This window comes from Microcebus murinus, chromosome 3, assembly GCF_040939455.1.
Source record: "Microcebus murinus isolate Inina chromosome 3, M.murinus_Inina_mat1.0, whole genome shotgun sequence".
Classification (NCBI taxonomy): Eukaryota; Metazoa; Chordata; class Mammalia; order Primates; family Cheirogaleidae; genus Microcebus; species Microcebus murinus.
In genome coordinates, this window is record NC_134106.1 from 29,445,016 (window position 1) to 29,465,068 (window position 20,053).

The 20,053-nt window shown below is 41.3% G+C and overlaps 1 protein-coding gene across 4 annotated transcripts in view; it reads left to right on the forward strand.

Moving 5' to 3' along the window:
- Positions 1–20,053, forward strand: part of CRIM1 (cysteine rich transmembrane BMP regulator 1) — a 194,070-nt gene that overhangs the window by 149,422 nt on the left and 24,595 nt on the right. For 3 of the 4 annotated variants that reach the window (XM_012788414.3, XM_012788415.3, XM_012788418.2), the window contains 5 exons: positions 3,459–3,615; positions 6,278–6,399; positions 7,580–7,789; positions 11,334–11,549; positions 16,067–16,288. In XM_012788414.3, coding sequence (XP_012643868.1) covers positions 3,459–3,615; positions 6,278–6,399; positions 7,580–7,789; positions 11,334–11,549; positions 16,067–16,288 — 927 coding nt within the window. The remainder of the gene's footprint in view (positions 1–3,458; positions 3,616–6,277; positions 6,400–7,579; positions 7,790–11,333; positions 11,550–16,066; positions 16,289–20,053) is intronic. The other variant, XM_012788417.3, reaches the window with a different exon arrangement.

A 20,053-nucleotide genomic window follows, 5' to 3' on the forward strand; every position in this document is an offset into this window, starting at 1 on the left:
GGCTAAATCAAGGAATAAATATTTGCAAAGCAAACATTGTTAGGGACGTCTCTTCCCACCACGCAGTTCAAGTATAATAACAAGTATGGGGCTCCCTGCGTGCTTTTATACCTCATCAGCTACTGTCATGCATTTGTATCATTATTGTATTTTTTTTTATAAATTTTTATTATGCAATAGTTTGTATTCATTCATTCAATCATTCATTCTCCAACCTGCTTATTCCAGTTTGGGGGCAAAGGTGGCCAGAGCCTATCCCAGCAGTTCAGGGTGCAAGATGAGAACCAATCCCAGCCAGGACACCATCCCATCACAGGGTGCACCTGCACCCACTCCCGCTCACCCTGGGACCATTTAGCCATGCCAGTTCACCTGACAGGCACATCTTTGGGATGTGAGAGGGGACTGGAGTACCTGAAGAAAACCCATGCTGGTGTGGGGCAAAACCTGCAGACTCCCCGCATACAGTGGCCCTTGGCAGGACCTGACGTTTCTCCCCCCATCCGTGTTATAACGAACTGATGTTGAACAAAACGATGTCATTCAAGGACCTGCTATAACTGTAGCAAAGAAGTATGCAGCACAACTGTGGGAGGACCCGTCCACATTGAGTTCTATGTGGAATTTACGGGGTATTTATTCATAATAAAGAATGGATGGTGTGCCCTGTAGTTGTGCCACATTTTGGCCCCATGAGCAAGCTTCTTTTCCCCAGAATGAACGGAGGGTTTACTGTGTAGTTGCTGTCGAACAGCTGTCATGCACAGGCTCTGTCCTTTGCCGTTATTTGTCACTTTCTCTTCAATGGTAATTTTCCCCTGTGGATTAGAAAGCATTTTTAGATCACAGTAAAGTCATAATGCTGAAAAATTATGAACATAAAACCACCTTTTTCTCCATGGTTGCCTAGAATGATGGACTAAAGCTTTCCGAATAAACTTGTAAACCCCCACCCTTCTGAATCTCTGTTCTGCCCTGATTGACATGTTTGCCTTGATGACATACATTTCTCTCAGGAAAAGTCTAAAATTAATAATACATGGATATAGGACTGCCTTCTAATCATTAATGCTCTCAATTTCTGAACTAGAAGATGGTATTTTGAAATGTTTAGCCAGTACCAGTATTTTGGAAAATTTTCAATACTATCAGAGTAAGTTTTTTCATGCTGTCATTTCTCTGTTAACGTGGCAGTCTTGATGAGAGTGAAAGAGGAAGTAGCAAGGGCATTGATTGATGCATTCGTTTAGCAAATATTTATTGAACTCCATATTAAATGTCCTGATCGTCTCTAAACTGTGTATATAAAGGAAACGGGGCTCAGCTCTAGAGCTCCCTTCTGTTGAGGAGCAGAACTGAGATAAGCCAGACCATAGCCTGCAGGGCTGAGTCAGGGTCCCAAGTCAGGGAAGCACGAGAGCATCCCACTCCCAGGTGGCACAGCCAGTCTGCCTGCTAATGCATGTTCTGTGTTTTTGTTAAACATGCCAGCCTTTGTTTGAAATTCTCTTCCATTGCAAAACAGAGGTAGGTTAAAGATGTAATTCACTTTTTATCAAATTGTTTAAATTTGAATAAAGATACAACCACTTTGTTTAAGGGTAAAGAACTCAAGGTCTATGGAAAAACTCTTTTTTTTTTTTCTTTTTAACGAGACCAGGAAAAGTAAAGGCACAAAGGTGCTCAGCCTCAAAAGTTTCAAGGAATTTAATCCCCAGGAATGCTCACTCTGGGAAGTTCTGACAATGTTCTTAATTTATCTATTTCCCATCATAATCCATTTGATGTCATGATCTAAAAAATTCTTGTGATAGAAAAAATGAGTTCACAGCTTAGAACTTTGTGTCAGAAAAACTAATGTGGCTATGAGAGTCTTCTCCTTCCTCCATCATCCCCTTAGTCATGGGGGAGGAAAAATGATGACCTTTTCGGTCATATAATTACGAATTTTTAAATGAGCCATTTAGAATTTCTCTTTTAAGGATGCAAATTAGTAATCAGTTGCTTCACAGTTTGCTACAGACCCATGAGGTTGTATTAAATATGTGTAATGAAAGGTTTATGATAATGACAAAGTAGAAAATGATAGCATAAATCACATTTTCCTTTTTAAAAGATAGCAAATTAAATATGCAAGTATTACCAACCTAAGATTCATAAAAGATGCTGTCTTAAAATATTTATGTAAAACATGGACACATTTCACCTATTAATTTTGCAATTAAGGTTTAATTTTAGATTATAAGATTTGTGTGTGGAAGGGACAAATGTGTTCGGTTTTTCCTAGTGACTTCTGCATTATTACAATATTTGTGCTTAAAGGAGGTCCAGATTAAATAAAAATCTGTTTATCATTCCAGCCATATTCTCTGCTTCCCATCTTACCAGTCCATGCAGAACAGTATTCAAACAGTGCCATACTTTTGCCATCCCCATATCAAGTTCCCTTCTTTAAATGTGATTATCTTTTAAATTCTGCATTTAATTCAGACAGGTTGCTTGATTTATATCACTAAGTGTGCTTTTCTTACCTTACCATTTTTATCTGTTTTTTCCTCTGGTAATCTTTTATCACCTTTTAAAGTCATTTTAGAAGGCTTATAGTAAGCTAATATCTACAATAATTTCTTTTGCCTGTCACCATTGCTACTTTCCGTTTATGTTTTTCCCCCTGTGAAATAATACTGTCACTGGCTAGCAGAGGGCAGTTAAACATCTCTCCAGATTTGGCTAACAGGGGACAGTTTGAATGTTTCAAATAGTGTTTAGGTAAACATTAATATGGATATTTCTCCTAAACATGATTTTTTAATCAATTAAGCATATCTAAATTCCTGGATGTTTGTCATCACGTAGAGAAAAAAACGTCTAAATGTAGCCCTGAGTTTTTTACTTTCTATCATGTTGTAAGTGATGTACTTTTTTTTTTTTTAAGAAATGATAAATCTTTTATGCTGCATACAATGTAAAATATTATATGATGCCATTCTAACACCCATAAGAGTAAATATTACGTGAACGTTTAATAACATGTGTTAATCATGGGCATGCAATAGAAACATAAACTGTATAATGATATTTGGAGTGTTTCTAATTCTCACATTTTTAACATAAATGGTCACGATTTTTTGAGGTGACTAATGAAAGTTCATGAACAAATAAATGCTCTCAGTCATTAATGATTAATAGTCACCAGCCTACTCTTCACCCGAAGCCTACCAGACTCAATTATGCTTCAGAAATTCGTTTTTTTCAAAGTTGGACTTTATTTTGTGCATTACTACCAACACATGGAGTTATGTTACGATAACCATGAAATAACTATGACCAACATATGGTAGAGAGCTTAGAAATGTAAATCTGCGGAAGACTAGAGGATTTGGGGAAGGTACTGAAGCATCATTGTGTTCTGGTCTGTTCATCTTTGGAAGAAACGTGCCGTCCGTGTGTCTTCACAGGGGAGGAACTGTGCTCGGGCCTTAAGCAAGGCTGCACCTTGGAGTGTCCCTTCGGTTTCCTAACTGACGCCCACAGCTGTGAGATCTGCCAGTGCCGCCCACGGCCCAAGAGGTGCAGACCCATAATCTGTGACAAGTACTGTCCGCTTGGATACCTGTACGTATTTCCTAACCCAGAAAATCTATTTTTTTAAGTGTAATTCAGTGAAATGTTCATACCCTTTTTGTTAGCCATTGTGTGTTTGTGAGTGAATCAACAATTCACTGAGTCCAGTATATCTGTACTTGTTTTTTAGGTGATTCAGAAGACAGGGAAATGATTGTTTCTCAAAAATAAGAATCAAGTTTTAGTCTCATTTTTTTTTTTTATGGAGATGGGCCAGACACACCCTTTTTGCCTGTTATGTGAAGCGTCCCCATAGCAAGGTTCCTTTAGACACTGCCAGAGGGCCTGAGGGTTGGTATTGTCATGAAGTCCCAGTGTTGTATGTGCTACAACTTTTCACAACTGTCCCAGGAACTATTTTGTGATCATTTATTTAAGCAATTCTTTAAGGTCAGTCGACGGCCACTCATTTGCAATACAGAGTGCATCCTTACCTACCAAGCCTAGATGTCTCATCTTGGAGGTAGTCGGCATTTATAATATTTTTTCTTTATGTAGCAGTAGATTTTATGAATTTTCTTGGAGATATAGACCATGACTTACATTTTTACATGTTCTTTATTGAGTGAAACCCCATGAAAATCTACATTATTCTGGGGGAAATAGACATTTCACATATTCATTTCTTTAGTGTCTATATTAGCATCTATTTCTGCCTTTATCTGCCCTTAAAAATCACCTTTCAGAATGTTGCTTTATCATTTTTTCTTTTCTCTGTTCCATTTCACTCTTTCTATCTTTCCATCTTTCCAATTGGCTATATTTGCATAGTGGTGGGAATTATAAGGGACTAAGATTCATCATCTCTTGCCCATTTTCTTTCAGTCATCATTTTTATTCTTCCTTTTGAAAATTCTGGTTTTGGGCGTGGTCTTAATTTTAATTTTAATCGGATGATTAATTTAGGAACATTATTCTTAAAAATTCTGCAAACAAATCATCATCGCTCTTAATCGTAAAATATGAATATGATACCTACCAATAAAAATATTGTCATTTCTTAGCCTAACTTATGATGTAAAATGAAGTACAATTATCACAGTAGTAGCCATAACCACTTGCTGCAGTATGATGACATTTTAGAATCAAGGCTGCATTCAAATCCAGCCCTCATCTTGGAGAGACATTTCTTAAGAGAGGAGTATAGATTTCACTTTGTATTACTGTCAGTAGGCACATTCAGGGAGGACCCAGTTGACCACTATGAGTAACTGAGTACTGCACTGTGTTTTAAGGACAGCCTCTGATAAAGAAATCTTGGCTGGACACCTTAAGGGAATGTCAGGGTGGAGGCAGCCGCTGGTGCCCCATGGATGCACCTGCTGACTGGACCGTTATTTTATGCATGCAGCAAGTGCCTGCAGAAGGAATGGCTGGATAGACGGATGGGTGGATGGATGGAAACAAACAAATGAGCAAACAAATCAGTTCAAAGCCTTGGTAGATCTTAAAAATGACTCAATATGTAACATGAGTGTGAATAATTCACTTAATTTATTCTCATGTTGAAATAAATAAGTAGACTCTAGTGTACAGTTCTTACTTCGTGTAGCAAAATGCAGTTTAATTGTCACTTGGGCAGTCGTCACTTGTCAAGGGTTTCCCATAGGACTGTCTTCTTTTAGAACCACTTCATTTGTCCAAGATGGAAAAGATTTCTTTTTTCAGTTGAACATCACCGTTGGCAGCTAATCTTATGAACCATGAAGAGAAATGGAGTAGCTTCTCCTTCTCTGAGACCCAGGAAGCCTGGGCAGAGCCTGTGCAGGAGATGCTGAGCCGGGAGAGTCCTCAGTCCGGCCCCTGCTGCTAGTGAAGAGAAGGGCGGGCGGGTGAGCTCCTTTGGGAACAGGCAGTTTATTCTCCTTTTAGAAAAAATAAGGAATTTGAGGTAAGAATTTTTTGGTCCAGAAAATCTTCCCTTAAACTGTGATCTTTTTTTTTTATAAACACCTATTTATTTATTTACTTAATATCATCTTTCTGATTGGCAGAAATTTAGGCAGTCCAGCTTATTAAAGGAAAAAGGTTTAAACTTTTTGCATGAAGAATTTTAAAGCTGATATTCTTTTCTAACTAGACCTAATGAAGTAATTACTGGACATGGACTGTAGGCTTTTCTTCTTTATCAACATCCTTCCCAGGTCTATGAATCCTTAAGTTCTCCTTCTATCTTCTATAAGTTTCAGTAGGTATCTCATTAAAACTTTTACTGGTGTCTGGAATTTCTCAGAGAATGTGGTCATGTGAAGGAGGCTATAGCCCTAACCAAAGGACTGTTGACCCTAATGTTAGTCTCCAACATTGACCAACAATATTTCTTTCCACTTCCTATTCATGGAGTTGCATGTTCATCTTTTTATATTGTGGTGCACCACTCTGCCTAATTAAATCAACAGTGATGTCATTGGGATTCCGACAGCCACATCCCAGAAGCACATAAGTGCTTGGGCAGTTCTCAGCCTTGGTCACAGGTGGGTGGCAGTCATGGCTGCGGGGAGCCAATTACCCCTCACTATGGGAGTCTTTGAGAGCAGAAGTCAAGTCATTCTGCTTAATAGTAATAGCACTTTATTAATCCTTGGTCTGAGCGCTTGGGCATCATTTAAGACTTCTTGATTTTCTGACCTCTGACAAAATTTTAATTACCCAGGAAGAATAAGCACGGCTGTGACATCTGTCGCTGTAAGAAATGTCCAGAGCTCCCATGCAGTAAAATCTGCCCCTTGGGTTTCCAGCAGGACAGTCACGGCTGTCTTATCTGCAAGTGCAGAGGTAAGTGTGAACGCACGGCCCTTCCCCCTCAAAGCTGCCAGGGGCACTGAAACAAAGAGCAGAAGGACATCGTGTAAATGGAACGGTTTAAAGTGATTGCTGCCTACTCTGACACAAGTGTCACTCTCTGTGTGGCTCCGTCCCCTAAGACTCCCTTTTCCTTTCATCTTAATGGAATAAAAGCTCAGGACAGAATTTAAAGTAAGCATATGGGGGACAAGTGCATTGACCAAATTAATCACGTCTTAGCTCTCTGCTTTACTTATCTCAGGAACTTTAGCCTGAAGCACAATTATCTTGACCTCCGTAGAGCCTCCCTCTGTTTAGGACTGGGACTGATACAGTCGATATAGTAAAGCTTCCCATTTCAAAGCTCCTTGAGGGTTGGATATAGCTAAAAAGTCTTACTCATGTATTTCCTGGTAGAAGTTTTCTGTGAGAATTTCAACTTTGGCTGGATAAGCATGTGCCAGCCTATAGCTGTATATAAGCACAAATTCGGGTGTCCCTGCTGCCTGAAACTTCCTACTCAGCCGGGACATTCTCGAAGCCCCTGAGCAGGCAGCTCACCTCCCGTTTCTGCCCCTCCCCGCTGTAGCCCCATCACGTCCCAGTGCGTTGTACTTACCAGTATGATCCACAGATTAAGTAATGCAAGATTCCTAAATTTTGTTCTATGATTTTTCAAAATTACACAGCACCTTAATGATGTGTTTAAGGGATCAGAGTGAACAAAAACCTAGTAACTGTTTCAATTGTTCTGCTGAACAAAAATCTATTAGTTTGCAAGGGGCCCAGAATTTCCCGGTTGAAAGAAGCTTCCAGACTGACTATTCTGCATAAATTAAACATATGTGTAACATCCCTTTAAAAAAAAAAAATCAATGCTTGTTTATTGTATGAAAGAGTGGAAGGAGTAAAAAAAAAAAAAAAAAAAAAAATCAGCTGTCATCTCACCAATAGGATAGAAAGTATTTGCAAGTTTTTTCCTATCTCTTTTCTTTTTTCAAAATTGAGAGCGTATTGACTTAAATTCTTTTCATGGACATTTCCCATGTCACTAACTGTCCTTTATAGACGTACTTTTTGGTGGCTGGGTTCCAGTCCGCATAGGGACGCTGCAGGCTGTTTCTCCTGTGCAGTAGCTGCTTCTTTACCAGGCTGCCTTCTGTCTGTCCAGAGGTCCCTGCTTCAGCCGGGCCACCCGTGCTGTCAGGCACTTGTCTGTCCATGGATGGCCATCATCATAAAAATGAGGAAAGCTGGCATGATGGGTGCCGGGAATGCTACTGTCACAATGGACGGGAAATGTGTGCCCTGATCACCTGCCCGGTGCCTGCCTGTGGCAACCCTACCATTCATCCTGGACAGTGCTGCCCGTCATGTGCAGGTAAAAGCTGGCTGCCATCTGTGTGCTCCATAAGCAAATGACTTCTGCCTTGCAGGGCCTTAGACACACCTGTAACTCCGGGGAGGACACAGGGGATGACCCCTGAACACTTTTCAGCCACAAAATCAGCCGAGCACTATGAATGATGAGCCAAAGAGCAGAGAAAATCCTAAAGCTCTAGAAACAATTCTCCTTATTTTTGAATGGTTTCCTCAATTATATTGGTCTTTGAAAGACATTTTTTATAAAGATTTGTGGGTTTATGGACTTGCATTCCAGCTCTCCATTTTACTGATAACATGTTAAGGCTGACTGTGTTAGTTAACTTGAGGGGATTGGTGCTAGTTTTATTCCATGAAAGCTTATCAGGCATAAAGTAATACTTGAGAGGGAGAGAATTATTGAAGTCTGTGGCTGTTGCTCTTTTTTAAACTAATGGACATGTGGCACTCTTGCCAAATGGAGAAATTTAGAGTGACCACACATCCAAACATTTAAAATCATAATAGTGGTAATCAAGATAAGTTACTAGGAGAACAGAACAGATTTGTGATTCATGGGGGTGTGAATTACAGTTGTCAATAACAGTAATTATTACCATAATACCTCATCTGGTGCCTTTTATCCAAAGAGCTCAACACAGTTTTATATCTATTATTTCTCCCTCTGTGCAGACCACTTTGAGTTAGGGAAAAATATACTTAGACAGTTTTTCATTTGGAAAACAGACACGGAAAGATTAACTCTCTTACCCAAAGTAAAATAGTACATCAGCCAGAAAGCCAGGGAGAAATGAAGTGTCTCGATTCTTGCATCAGATTTCTTTTAAAGATTAAATGAACTGTCAGATTTTGGAGTCATGATTGTTTTTCCTCTGGTCAATCCCGATCCTCTATCTCCCTGTGGTTGAGTCTGCCTATGCAAAGGGTGTAGTCATGAGCCTGAGGCCTGGTCCTTTGGCAACAGGCAAAACTATCCTAGGAGGGAAGTTGTCCTTGTCTGCCATGGCGGGAGATGGGAGGGAGGGACACCTGAAGTCCTTTTGAGCCCTGAGATCCTGCACATCTCAATACCCACAGTATCAACATGACAGGCAGCTCCTGTACCCCTGTAGAGAACCAGATTACAATGCAGAAGAGATGAGTTGTTTTTTGTTTCCCTGGAGTTCAGTGAGATGGGCTCTGCATCAAAACTCCTTCTACATATTTTGCTAGTTCCGTGTGAAACACCACTAAGAGTCCACTGCATCAAAAGAAATGAATAACTTAATGGTAGAACTCTGTTGACTCTTTGAAGAGGGGGAAAGTGATTTGTTCCCAGGAAGACCCATGCTTTAATTATAGGTGTGGGTGTGTAGAGTGTGAATTTGTACCTGGGTCTCTGCTAAACATGTCCTCAGGGAAGAAGTCTAAGAGTCAGACTGGTGGAAATGTGAAAGACATGACTATGAACAGATAACTGACCAAAGAACTGGAAGTCGGTAGAACCAGAAAGTGTTTTTCCCTATTTCAGAGTTATGGAAAGTTCTTATATAAATACACATGGAGTTGCTTTCATATTATGATGGGTTTGTGAATATCTGGATATACATGTATAAAAGCACATTTATATATATGGATGTGCAGAGGTATTTTTTTCCCCAAAAATCTTTTCTTCAGTAGATTGCCACATGAGGATTCTTCTGACTAGAGCCTCCAGAGCTGTTGCATTCACAGACTCCTACTTTACAGAATATTTTCTCCCCTCTTCCATTCAGGGCCCAGCTGTTTTTCTTCCTGGGCTAAGTGAGCAGCTCCTGAACTCTTCTGATAGATTATTTACCAAGTGATATTGTCTCTCAGGGTTTTTTCCTCTCTTGCTCACCTTCTTCCTTTCACATTTGCTTTTGCCTTGTCTCTCTGTCCCTTCTTGTGCTTTGCCTTGAGGCGATAATGTGGTTGGTAAAGAATTAGCAGGAAAGGACACCTGAAGACACGCACATCCTCTCTCTTCTGACCTCCTCCCTGCGTGTCAGGGCAGTAGTTGTCAGTCCTCTCTAAGCCCTTTCTGAAAGCAACGAGGCAGGCATTTTCCAACATTAGTTTACCGATGCGCTGTGGAACCACCTTTTCTTTCTCTGCAAACGACAAGAAATGCACTTTTATCATCTTGTTCCAGCTCTGTTTTCATTTGAATTATCTTCCTTTTAGCTGTTCTTAAACTGGAAAGGTTGGTACAGTTGCTTATGAATGTTAAGTATTGCTTAATGTCAGTTTTTTGTGGTATGTCCACTTAGTTAGAATTCCAGTCTTTACTAATTCCCTTGAGATAAAGCTATATTGCAAGTTGCCCTCTTAACTGGGGTAACTTTCTGACTCTCATGCTGACCACGACTTCAGTAGTAACAGCCCCAGTTCACTCTCAGGAGATTTCAGCTCTGAACATCTCCTCGTAAGATAGTGTAGTTCTCCTGGGGCGTGATTTCCACTGGGCTCCAAGCATGAGCTAGCCGTGACATTTCCAGGCTATTTCTCTGCAGGATTCAACACTGTCAACACCTTCTTGAAGTGCTTGTTGTATTTGGATTACAGGAATATGGTTAATGTCTTCATACTTCTCATTTTGCCAGCACAACTTCAGGGCAACTCCCAGTACCTCTCCAGACATTTTCAACATTAAGTTCCCTTTCTGTCAGTACCATCTCACCAAGAGACCAAAACCGCCTCTCTCCTCTGGGAAAAGAACTCATAGCTATCATCACCCTCTCAGCATTTACTTCTTTAAATGATGCTATCACCAAACAAATGTTTAGTCTTAGGTGAGGGCTTGCAGACTGTTGATTCTGCAGGAGCATTCCTGCTGAGGTTGCTGGCAGCTGGCTTAGATGTGGCCTGCCTGACAGCAGGGCGTATTTCCAAACATCAAAGTACTCAGGATCCCAGAAATAATGAAGTGCATAGGGCATCCATCATTTGGAAGCTTTATTTAATCTGGAGGCATATCTGTGATCCAAACTGCATAGACTTGGGTTCCACAATCCCTTGTCTGCTTGTAATACACTGAGCCCTCGTTTTAATACTCGGAGTTTCCTTATATGTAAAACAGGATAATAGTACCTGCCTCACCAGGTCAGTGTGTAAGGAATAAATGAAATAACACACATAAAGTGCGTAGCATGGAAATAATTGGATCATAGCAAGCATTCGGGAAATGAGAGATCTTTATTTCAGACAATTTCTACAGATTCACAGAAATGCCCAGAGAGGCTCCCTGTTCTCTTTCTTTTGTGGGAGTCCCACCCTGTAATTTAATTCTCTTATTGGATTCTCCCATTACTATTGACAAATTCTCACTTCCTGAGATTAGCTCTTTTGCCATTGCCTTCTATTTCTGTGCATAGCACATTTTCTCTTCTTCATTGTTCTCTTGATGAGAATAGAGTGAGATACTGTTCAGCCAGTTCATCTTTTCTCTCCCTTAAGGCAAACAGCACCAGGTTCTTCAAGAGCCAGAAAGACTGCAGATGAATAATGTCTTGCCTTTGGATTTTTGTGTCATTCCCCAGATGACTTCGTGGTGCAGAAGCCAGAGCTCAGCACTCCCTCCATTTGCCACGCCCCGGGCGGAGAGTACTTCGTGGAAGGAGAAACGTGGAACATCGACTCCTGTACTCAGTGCACCTGCCACGGCGGCCGGGTGCTGTGCGAGACGGAGGTGTGCCCGCCGCTGCTCTGCCAGAACCCCTCGCGCACCCAGGACTCCTGCTGCCCACAGTGTCCAGGTAACCGGCACCGTGCCTCGTGTGTGCTTGGCAGGGAAGGACGCGGCTCTGGGTGTTGTCCTTCTGCAGGGCCTGCGGGTCAGGGTGAGCTGTGTGGCGTCGTGCCAAACCCAGCATCCCACCAGGACACCTGGCAGCCTGCTTCCTAAATCCACTCCTTTCTATCGACCGTATATTTTTGCAATTAATATTCTTTGTACCTGAAATGACTTTGGAAAAAAAAAAGCAAATGGTTTCTTTCTGCCACTTTTTTCCCCCTTAATGCTGCATCTCAAACTCAAGGAATATCCCTGAGTCGAGACAGTCCCACTGCAGCAGATTAGCCAAATGATTTTGCTAATGGGAAAAGTCGTCTTTGTCTTTAACACATGTGTGGAACAGTTATTAATAGACAACAATGTAAGTAAAATTCTTTGAAAAATATAAGGGTGGTGAAGATACTTTGAAATATGCATAAGGCCACCCTCTCAAACCTGTGATGATTAAGATGTTAAGATACAAAAGTGTTAGGTGACTGGCACTGCACATGTATAAGGAGTATTTTCTTTTTCATTTCTCAGATAATATGCTTAGTAGGTAAATTTACAGTCATGAAACAAATACATTGTAGTGAAAATCTGTCAGGATTTTAAATATAAGTTAGTATTTATGACATCAGTAGTACTTCTGATTAGCACTAGAATATGACTTTTTCAAAAGATATTTATTTAATTTGAAATATAAAATTATGAAATTGACAGAACTAGTTTTATATTGTTGTTGCTTATTCTCATTTTTTCAACTTAAAATCAATAACCATTTATTTTCTAAGCATATATTCTCAGAGCATTTCTGCTCAGCAAAACATAAACCCTTGTATTTTATTTCTTTTTTTATACATTGGATTTCTAGCCAGCCAGCCAGAATCTGTCATTCTGTCATTATAGCCAGCATAGTCATGTCTAAATTTTTCACAGGTTTGTGTTATTGTAATAGTGTTTTTCAATCTGTACCAGATAAATTCCATAGGGACAGACACGTTATTTGCTGTTGTCATCATGGACTATAGCTAAAGTAGCAGCATCTTTGCTAGTATAAGAAATAGTTCATGCGTGTTACCTTTTTAGGATATGCATGACCTATTCCCTACTGTGTTACCATTGCCATTATATTACACAGATCCAAACCCTGCTGCTGTTTTCCTGTTAATGTATAGCCATGACTCTATTTACATCCTCCTGGTAGAAACCACTTTGAGTGGTCTCTTCATTGGATGAATTTATGTCCATTCAGATATTCATTTTACAAATACTTACGGAACGCCTGAACCGAGCCCTGAGAACCCCAGGGTTAATGAAAACAGACACGATTCCTGTCCTATGGAAAGAAGAGCTAAACAATCCAATATTAAGTAAATATTGATGAAGTAAATTCAGTGCCTTGAAATGGAGGACATGTGACCCAGGAAGCTAAAGCAGCAAGTGCCACCCGTGCCGTGTGCACCAGGTGATCAGAGTGATGAGCCCGAGTTGATCAGGGAGGCCCAGTCACTGACGGCGCAGCTGCCTGGGCTCAGAGGTTCACCTATACCGAGGAGGAGAGCGCCGGGGAGCTGAGACTCCTATGTGTGCTAAGGCTCTGGTTTCTCAGAACAGGGCGCCTTGATAGTGCGTGTGCAGAGGACTGCAAGTCCCTGCCACGGAGCCAGGCGGTGGCGGTGACAGTCCCACGTCCCTTTCCACCTTTCTGAGGAATAAGCGCCCCCTTGTGTACCTGGCTCTGGGTGGCTTGTTTTTTTCTTTACCTGTAACTTGAGAGATACTTTGATGATAGCCCTCATCTTAAACATTAGGACTCTCTGTTTTGTGTATCAGTATTCCGAAGATGATTCTCACATCTGTGAATAAGAGGATGTCTAGAATCTGTCTTTTAAAATCAGTCACCTACCCCATAATGGATATTTCTGGCCTTTCCCATTCATAGTTGTATTCCAGTGATGAAAAGATAAAAAGTCTTAAACCCCAAAACATCGGTTTCTTCACAGGAAATTTCAGCAACAGCATCGCTAAGTGGTGTCTTATACATCTAGAAAGATACCATCTCTCATCTTAGGATACTTGCATTCTAAAACGGTCTAAAAATACTGCATATGTGCAATAGAATAACAGCTTCGGGCAGGTTGCATCCCTCATGGTAATTCCCTCTCTGGGATGCCTTGTCCTTCCCTCTCACTGGCCGGGTTTAAAGCAAGGTCAGGTAAGGGAATGGGTTTGTGAAGAAAGCGAGCATTTCTGCCGGTGAAGCCGCTCCACCAGAATGCAAAAGGAAGAGTGTATCAAATAGCACTGTTTTCTTCCTGTACCTTTTAAAATTTTTCTTTCCTTTATTTTCTAGAGTTGGAAAAGAGCATAGCATAGAAGAGGGAGGTAGGAAATAAATAAAAAGAGGAAATGAACACCAGCTAAACCACTGGTAAAGATAAAGGAGTAAATACTTAGAAACAAAAATAAAAAGAAAGGGGGTAGGGCAGGAAAAATGCAAAGAGAGGCCCAAAGAAGGAAGACACCATGGTTAAGGAGGTGATCCAGGAGGTTCCGGGCCCCCTGCCTGGTGGAAGAAGACCACAGCTCTGGCCCTCACTCCACCACTGCCAGCACATCCTCAAGTCCTCTGGATCTTTCCAGGCCTCAGGACGAGGCCTCCAGTTTCTGGGGTGTGCATCTCTGCTGTCATTTCATAGCTTCATTGCTGTTGTCCCTGCTTGCTCTCCTAAATTTTTAGACACAAGGTTGGGCGTTGCTTGCAAGATCTAAGTTAATGTAATGCACAGAAACCTTGTGATTTGTAGGGCCTCGTGTGGACGAGAGTGAGTTGTCCTTATTTCCGGCCATGGCAAAAGTTGGCAGCAGACAATCCTTTAAGAAATTATCCCTAGACAGATGTACCCCAAAAAGGTTATTGAGAAAGTAATCCCATCTTACCACCTTTAAAACCTATATGGGTGGGATCTGTGGAATCCTGCCTGAAACAGGACCTAGACAGTATCTAAAGCAGTGGAACCAGTGGCTGTTCTACTTGTGCCTGCTGCCTTTGGGACTAGTCAGTCATAGAAGATACAGTCACACAGTTTAAAGGAGAGGGTGTGGCCGATTCCATGACCCTGACTTCCCTCTGTCCCTCAGGGCCCACAGTAGGGCAACTGCCTTGGTCTCCAAAGAAGCTCTTCTTGTCAGATCAAACTTGTTGTGGCTGTAGGGTGTATTCATGAGGTGGGTGGAAGGAGAAAGTGGCATTTGGAGCTGCTGCCTCATGGAGTAACTACATGTCTCAGTTATTTCTGTGTCATGGCTGAAAAGTGCAGTTCATGAAGTCAGTTCTGAGAGGAGCATGTGGTAACCCTTTTGATCATATACCCCTTGAGAAAATGTGGTTACCCATAGAAGTTTGCTAGGTAGGACTGTCAGGGCTATTTCTAGGAACTAAAATTAACTTATCTTTTCCTTTCTTATATCTCAGTCAGATTTCTGCTTCAGGTTACAATTTTCATTAATTTCAGTGGATACTGATGCTCAAAGAGGCAATATCTGGGTTTTCTGGTGATGTTCCTTTCTGTCACAAGTTGTAACTTGATCTGGGGACCCTCTGGTCTATGTCTCTACATAGCAAAGTCACAGATGACTTGTAGATGGTTTGTCTGTGGCTGTATTGTTATGAGTGACTTAGATTTCTCATCTTTCAGCCATTAATGTGACTGCCTGGACATTGGAATGTTACATATAGGTGTTTTTTGACATTCTGGTACAATGAAAATCTGTCAGGGCATTTATTGGTAAGGATTGCATAGGGCTGCAAGTAAGAAAAAACCCAGGTATAATTTTTAAGTGAATAAAAGTTTATTTTACATACATTCCAAGAAGTTTGGTAGCATAGGTTTATTAGTATGATTTGGTGGCTCAGTGAGGTCAAGGCCTTTCTCTGACAGGTATGTTAGGGATGTCACAGCTATATTCAGCACACTCCTGTTCAAGGCAGGAAGAATGTGGAAGGGTGGTGGTATTATAGAACACACCCACCTGTCTTTGAGGAAAGTGAAAGCTTTCCCAGCAATGCCTTCGTTAGCCATTAGGTCCCATTAGCTATAACTGGGTGACGTGGCCACCCTTAGCTGCAAGGGAGACTAGGAAGCAGAGAACAGGACTGTCCAGTTGACTTACACCTATTGTGATCCAAGTCCCGAGACCACCCCCCAAAAAATCAAGGATTTCATTCAGCTAAAGAAGAAGGGTAGAGTGGATATTATAGAAACAACTAACAAAATCTCCATGAAAAGTCTTTTTTAGTCTTTGTTATTTTGTTTTAAAATTCAAAACCCTGCCTGAACCAGACTTCGTGATTTGTCACTGAGCCCTTTCTTTAAGCAGGCACCCAAAGCCGTAGTGACGGGGTGTGCTTTTTATAAGTCTTAGTGAGCCTCACTGTGTAGCGCAGTTGGTGGCCTGCAGCGTCATCCTTGCTGACCTGTGTGTTCGTTTTTCCAGATGAACCTCTTCAGTCTTCCTCGCCTCATAACGACAGCGTGCCTAGTTACTGCAAAAATGACGAAGGGGATATATTCCTGGCAGCAGAGTCCTGGAAGCCTGACGTTTGTACCAGCTGCGTGTGCATGGATAGCGTAATTAGCTGTTACTCTGAGTCTTGCCCTTCCGTGTCCTGTGAAAGACCTGTTTTGAGAAAAGGCCAGTGTTGTCCCTACTGCATAGGTAAGACCAAGAAAAAAAATCCTTCCTCTCTACCAGTGGCCACTAAATCTACATTGATAGCCATTTGCCCAGATCAGATCTATTTTTGAAATTGGTGGTTCTGGGTGACATGCCACACAGACCCAACGTAGTGACATCGAGCAGAGGAAAGGTATGGAAGATGTGCTCCCAAGATGAAACTCATTAAGAATGAAGAAACGTTCCCTGAGAATGCCATGGTGTGGTAACACTGTCATGTTCTATCGAGCTCCCTTATTGGTTCGGGATTTTCAGTGTCAGAACTCTTTCTGCACCCTGTTTATTTATAGTGGTCTTTTTCTCGCGCTTGGAAATACCATGTCCCCTGTTAGAGTACGCTTAGTGTATAAAGCTTGCTGCTGCCTTGAAATCAACTAGATAAGAAATATTAATTCAGTCTCCCAGTTGTTCCCATCTTCTGGCACTTGGTAGATTCTGTGTAAACCACATGGCCGCCCATGTTGATGTCCTAGACACACTAAGTGAGGCCTGGGTAACTGAAGAGCCCTCTCCTTCCTGTGACCCATGGTAATACATCTTGCGAGCAGAGGGCCAGTGTATATTATTAGCCCCTAACATCCAAAACGGGTCCTGTGGACAGAAGCCAGATGCTGTTGCTGGGCCCAGAAGGCGAGGCTGAGACAGCTGGCAGCTCTAATGAAGGACGGTCCCTGCTCCCGGGGCTCTCACTCTCTTTTATTGCTTCTGTATCCAGTAAAGCTCATAAAGTCAAATGAAAGACAATGGCATGTTTCAGCCTGATAGTGAGCCCAAAATCAGATAGCAAATGAAAAATTATGCAAGCTTTGGTAATTGCGTGTATTGTGCATTTATTGTTGGAGATTCTGCATGCTTTCTAAACACGAGTCATTGCATATATTTGGCGTGGTACACGGGGAATAAAGATCTCCAGCCATAGAGCTGTGTGACAGTTCCCACAGGTGAGCTGCGGAATGGTGGCCATAATTCAAGTTCATGAGGACGGCTCCTTCTCTTTGTCTTGTGACCTCTGGCCACTAGACAAGGCCTCTTTCCCTGAGCCTTTTATTGTGCATGTTGGTGTATAAAATATGGAAATATATTTTTAAAATAGTGTCTGTTCTTAGGAAGTTTACACAGCTAGATTTTCTCAATGTAATAGCCAAAGAGTAATAGAAGTTACGTTCTGAAAGTTAGATTTTCTCCTTTTATTAGGGTGACCATCTATATAATTCTTCAAACTGTGATGCTTTGAGAATAAAAGGGGAGCTGTTAAAAATGATGGACAACAGTAAATATTCCAGGCGTGTCTGAAGCAAACTGGGACGTGGTAGCCCTACCTTTTAGTGGCTTGTATTGACTTCTCTGAACTACCCATAAGTTTTATAGCTTCTTTATAAATGGAGACAAAAATGTATCAAGGAATATATCCAGTTCAGTGCTACTTACCTTTTTGAAGAGCTGACCAAAACTCATACAAAAAATGGCACTGTCTTTGGTGCGATCTAAATGAAAGGTTTAACTGGGCTACGAGTTCAGGCTGGGCAGGGGGACAGTACCACCTGTATCACCAAATTTCCGTATCAGAACTTCAACACTAAAAGAAACGGTTTATACGCCAACCAGGGGCACTTGGATCATACTTGGGAAACCAGAGCCCGGGAGGCCTGAAAATTCCGTGTTACCTTCAGAGGAAAATATCTAGCAGCAGATCTCTCCTATGTTTAAGATTCTGATTGTTTTGTTTAGATCAAATTTCCTGTTGTGTTTTGCTACTTAATTGGTAAATTTGTAATTAGTAAATTACTGAACTGATAAATTCATTTTCATATGATAATAGACAATAATGTCTCACAAAATCAGCTTGACAAAGTCAAAATTATGGAAAGAAACCTGCAAATCATAGTATTTTGTGTCCCTTTTTTTCCTTTTTTTCTCTTTTTGCCTTCATACTTCTGATTCCAATTCCAGCATCATTTAGATTGCACATTCTCCTTCAGTGTAGGAGGAAAAGCTCAATTTGGCCCAAATTTGTGATTTTGATTTTAAGTTAGATTGCAAACACTTCTGCTAAATTATGGTTCATATAAGCTCATCATGATGTAGTGAAAACTTGTTTCTCATCTCCCTTCCTCCACAACTTCTCTCCCCCCAACATTGATGCATGTATAATTATATCATGTCAACCCATGATTTATCTCCAGGGGAACCTGTTGGGGAGACTTAGCACTTGATGAGCAGAAACTTTGTGCCTTTTTCACTCATTCATCTTCATGGTTCCTATGTGTTGTTGAAATAGTCGTTAAACCCCTTCTGGCCTTGTTAGAATGGGCTTCATCCTTTCTTACCTCTTCCTGCTATGCCCAAACATACAAAGTCGGGTTCAGTTTGTGACTGTCATATGGGAATCTCCTATCTGACTCTCCAGTTTGCTTTGGGGCCTGTTCTCTTATCAACTAAGAGATCCTGCCTTGCAGCCAGCCAGGTGCCTGTGCGGGGTGCCCAGGCAGTGCCCAGGCGGTTACCAGCCATGCCTCAGTGGCAGAGCCTTCATCACCATCCAGAGATCACCTAGCAAAGGAAAAAAATGGAAACACACCATCATGTGAGATGTCTTAAAGCACCTGATTGATTTTCCAGTGGGCACCGAGGACCAGTGCTTGCACTGTTTCCTGTTTTAGGCTTTCTCGGTTTTAACCCAGGTTGTCTATTCTCAGGATCGTGTGTACCTCCTCACTGTTAAAATGCACAGCCCGCCTCTCCCCGGGCTAGAGTACAGACCTCTCGTGGCTGCAGGCCTCCGCCCTGGGTGAATGTTCTTCCTATTAGTCGAATATAGATCTCTAAAAACCTCAAGCCCACCTCTAAGTGGCCTCTTTTTCTTTAGTGGTCAAGAACAAAAGGTTCACATGCATTCACCTTTGTGAAGTATCCTTTTTTCTTACCATAAGAGAAATGAGAAGTGATCCTACTCAAAGTAATCTAATTACACATATTTGTGTTCCTTTCAGCTAAATTATCAGGTCACTAATGTGCAGTGATAATGCTTCTCTTTTGATGTGTGAAGGCCTCATATTATGTGTGCTAATTTAATAGGATGTATAATACATAATTAATAGGATTGATGATTAATTTTGAAAAGTGAACAGCTTTGTCTAATTACATATAATACCCATCATTAGGGAATTCATCCTTCTACTAGAAAGAAACTAGTAATTACCCAATGATTTTAATGGAACATCTTCTGATTCTCTAATTTTTTGTATTTTGGCTTCCCACGCCAATACACACAAACTTAGATTTTATTTTCATTGGTTTTTCAACTGTAACGACAGTTTAGAGGATGAGGAACAAGAATCTAAAGATGACTTGAGTATGAATCAGGTGGAGATAATAGGTCTGGTGGGAATTCTCATGGGTGATAACAGATTTGATATGTGGTTCCTTGTAAACAGCAGATGCCTCCATTATGACATACTTGGCCATCCAAGATGGGACTTGTTGAAAGCATCCATGGCCTTGTCACTGACTACATGCTACATTGCCTTTCTTGAACCTTTCCAGAGCAAAAATTATTTCAGTGCTTCAGTGAGAGCTGTATTCCGGGACTCCCAGGAGGATGGCAAACAAGTAAATCAGCAGCCCTTATGTCACCCGGCTCTCACTGTGCCCGTGGGCATCTGCACCACAGCCACACCACCCTTGCTCTGATGTTTGTGTTGGTGACATATTTGCCCACACTGAGTGCCAGACTGAAGCAGTTTGTGC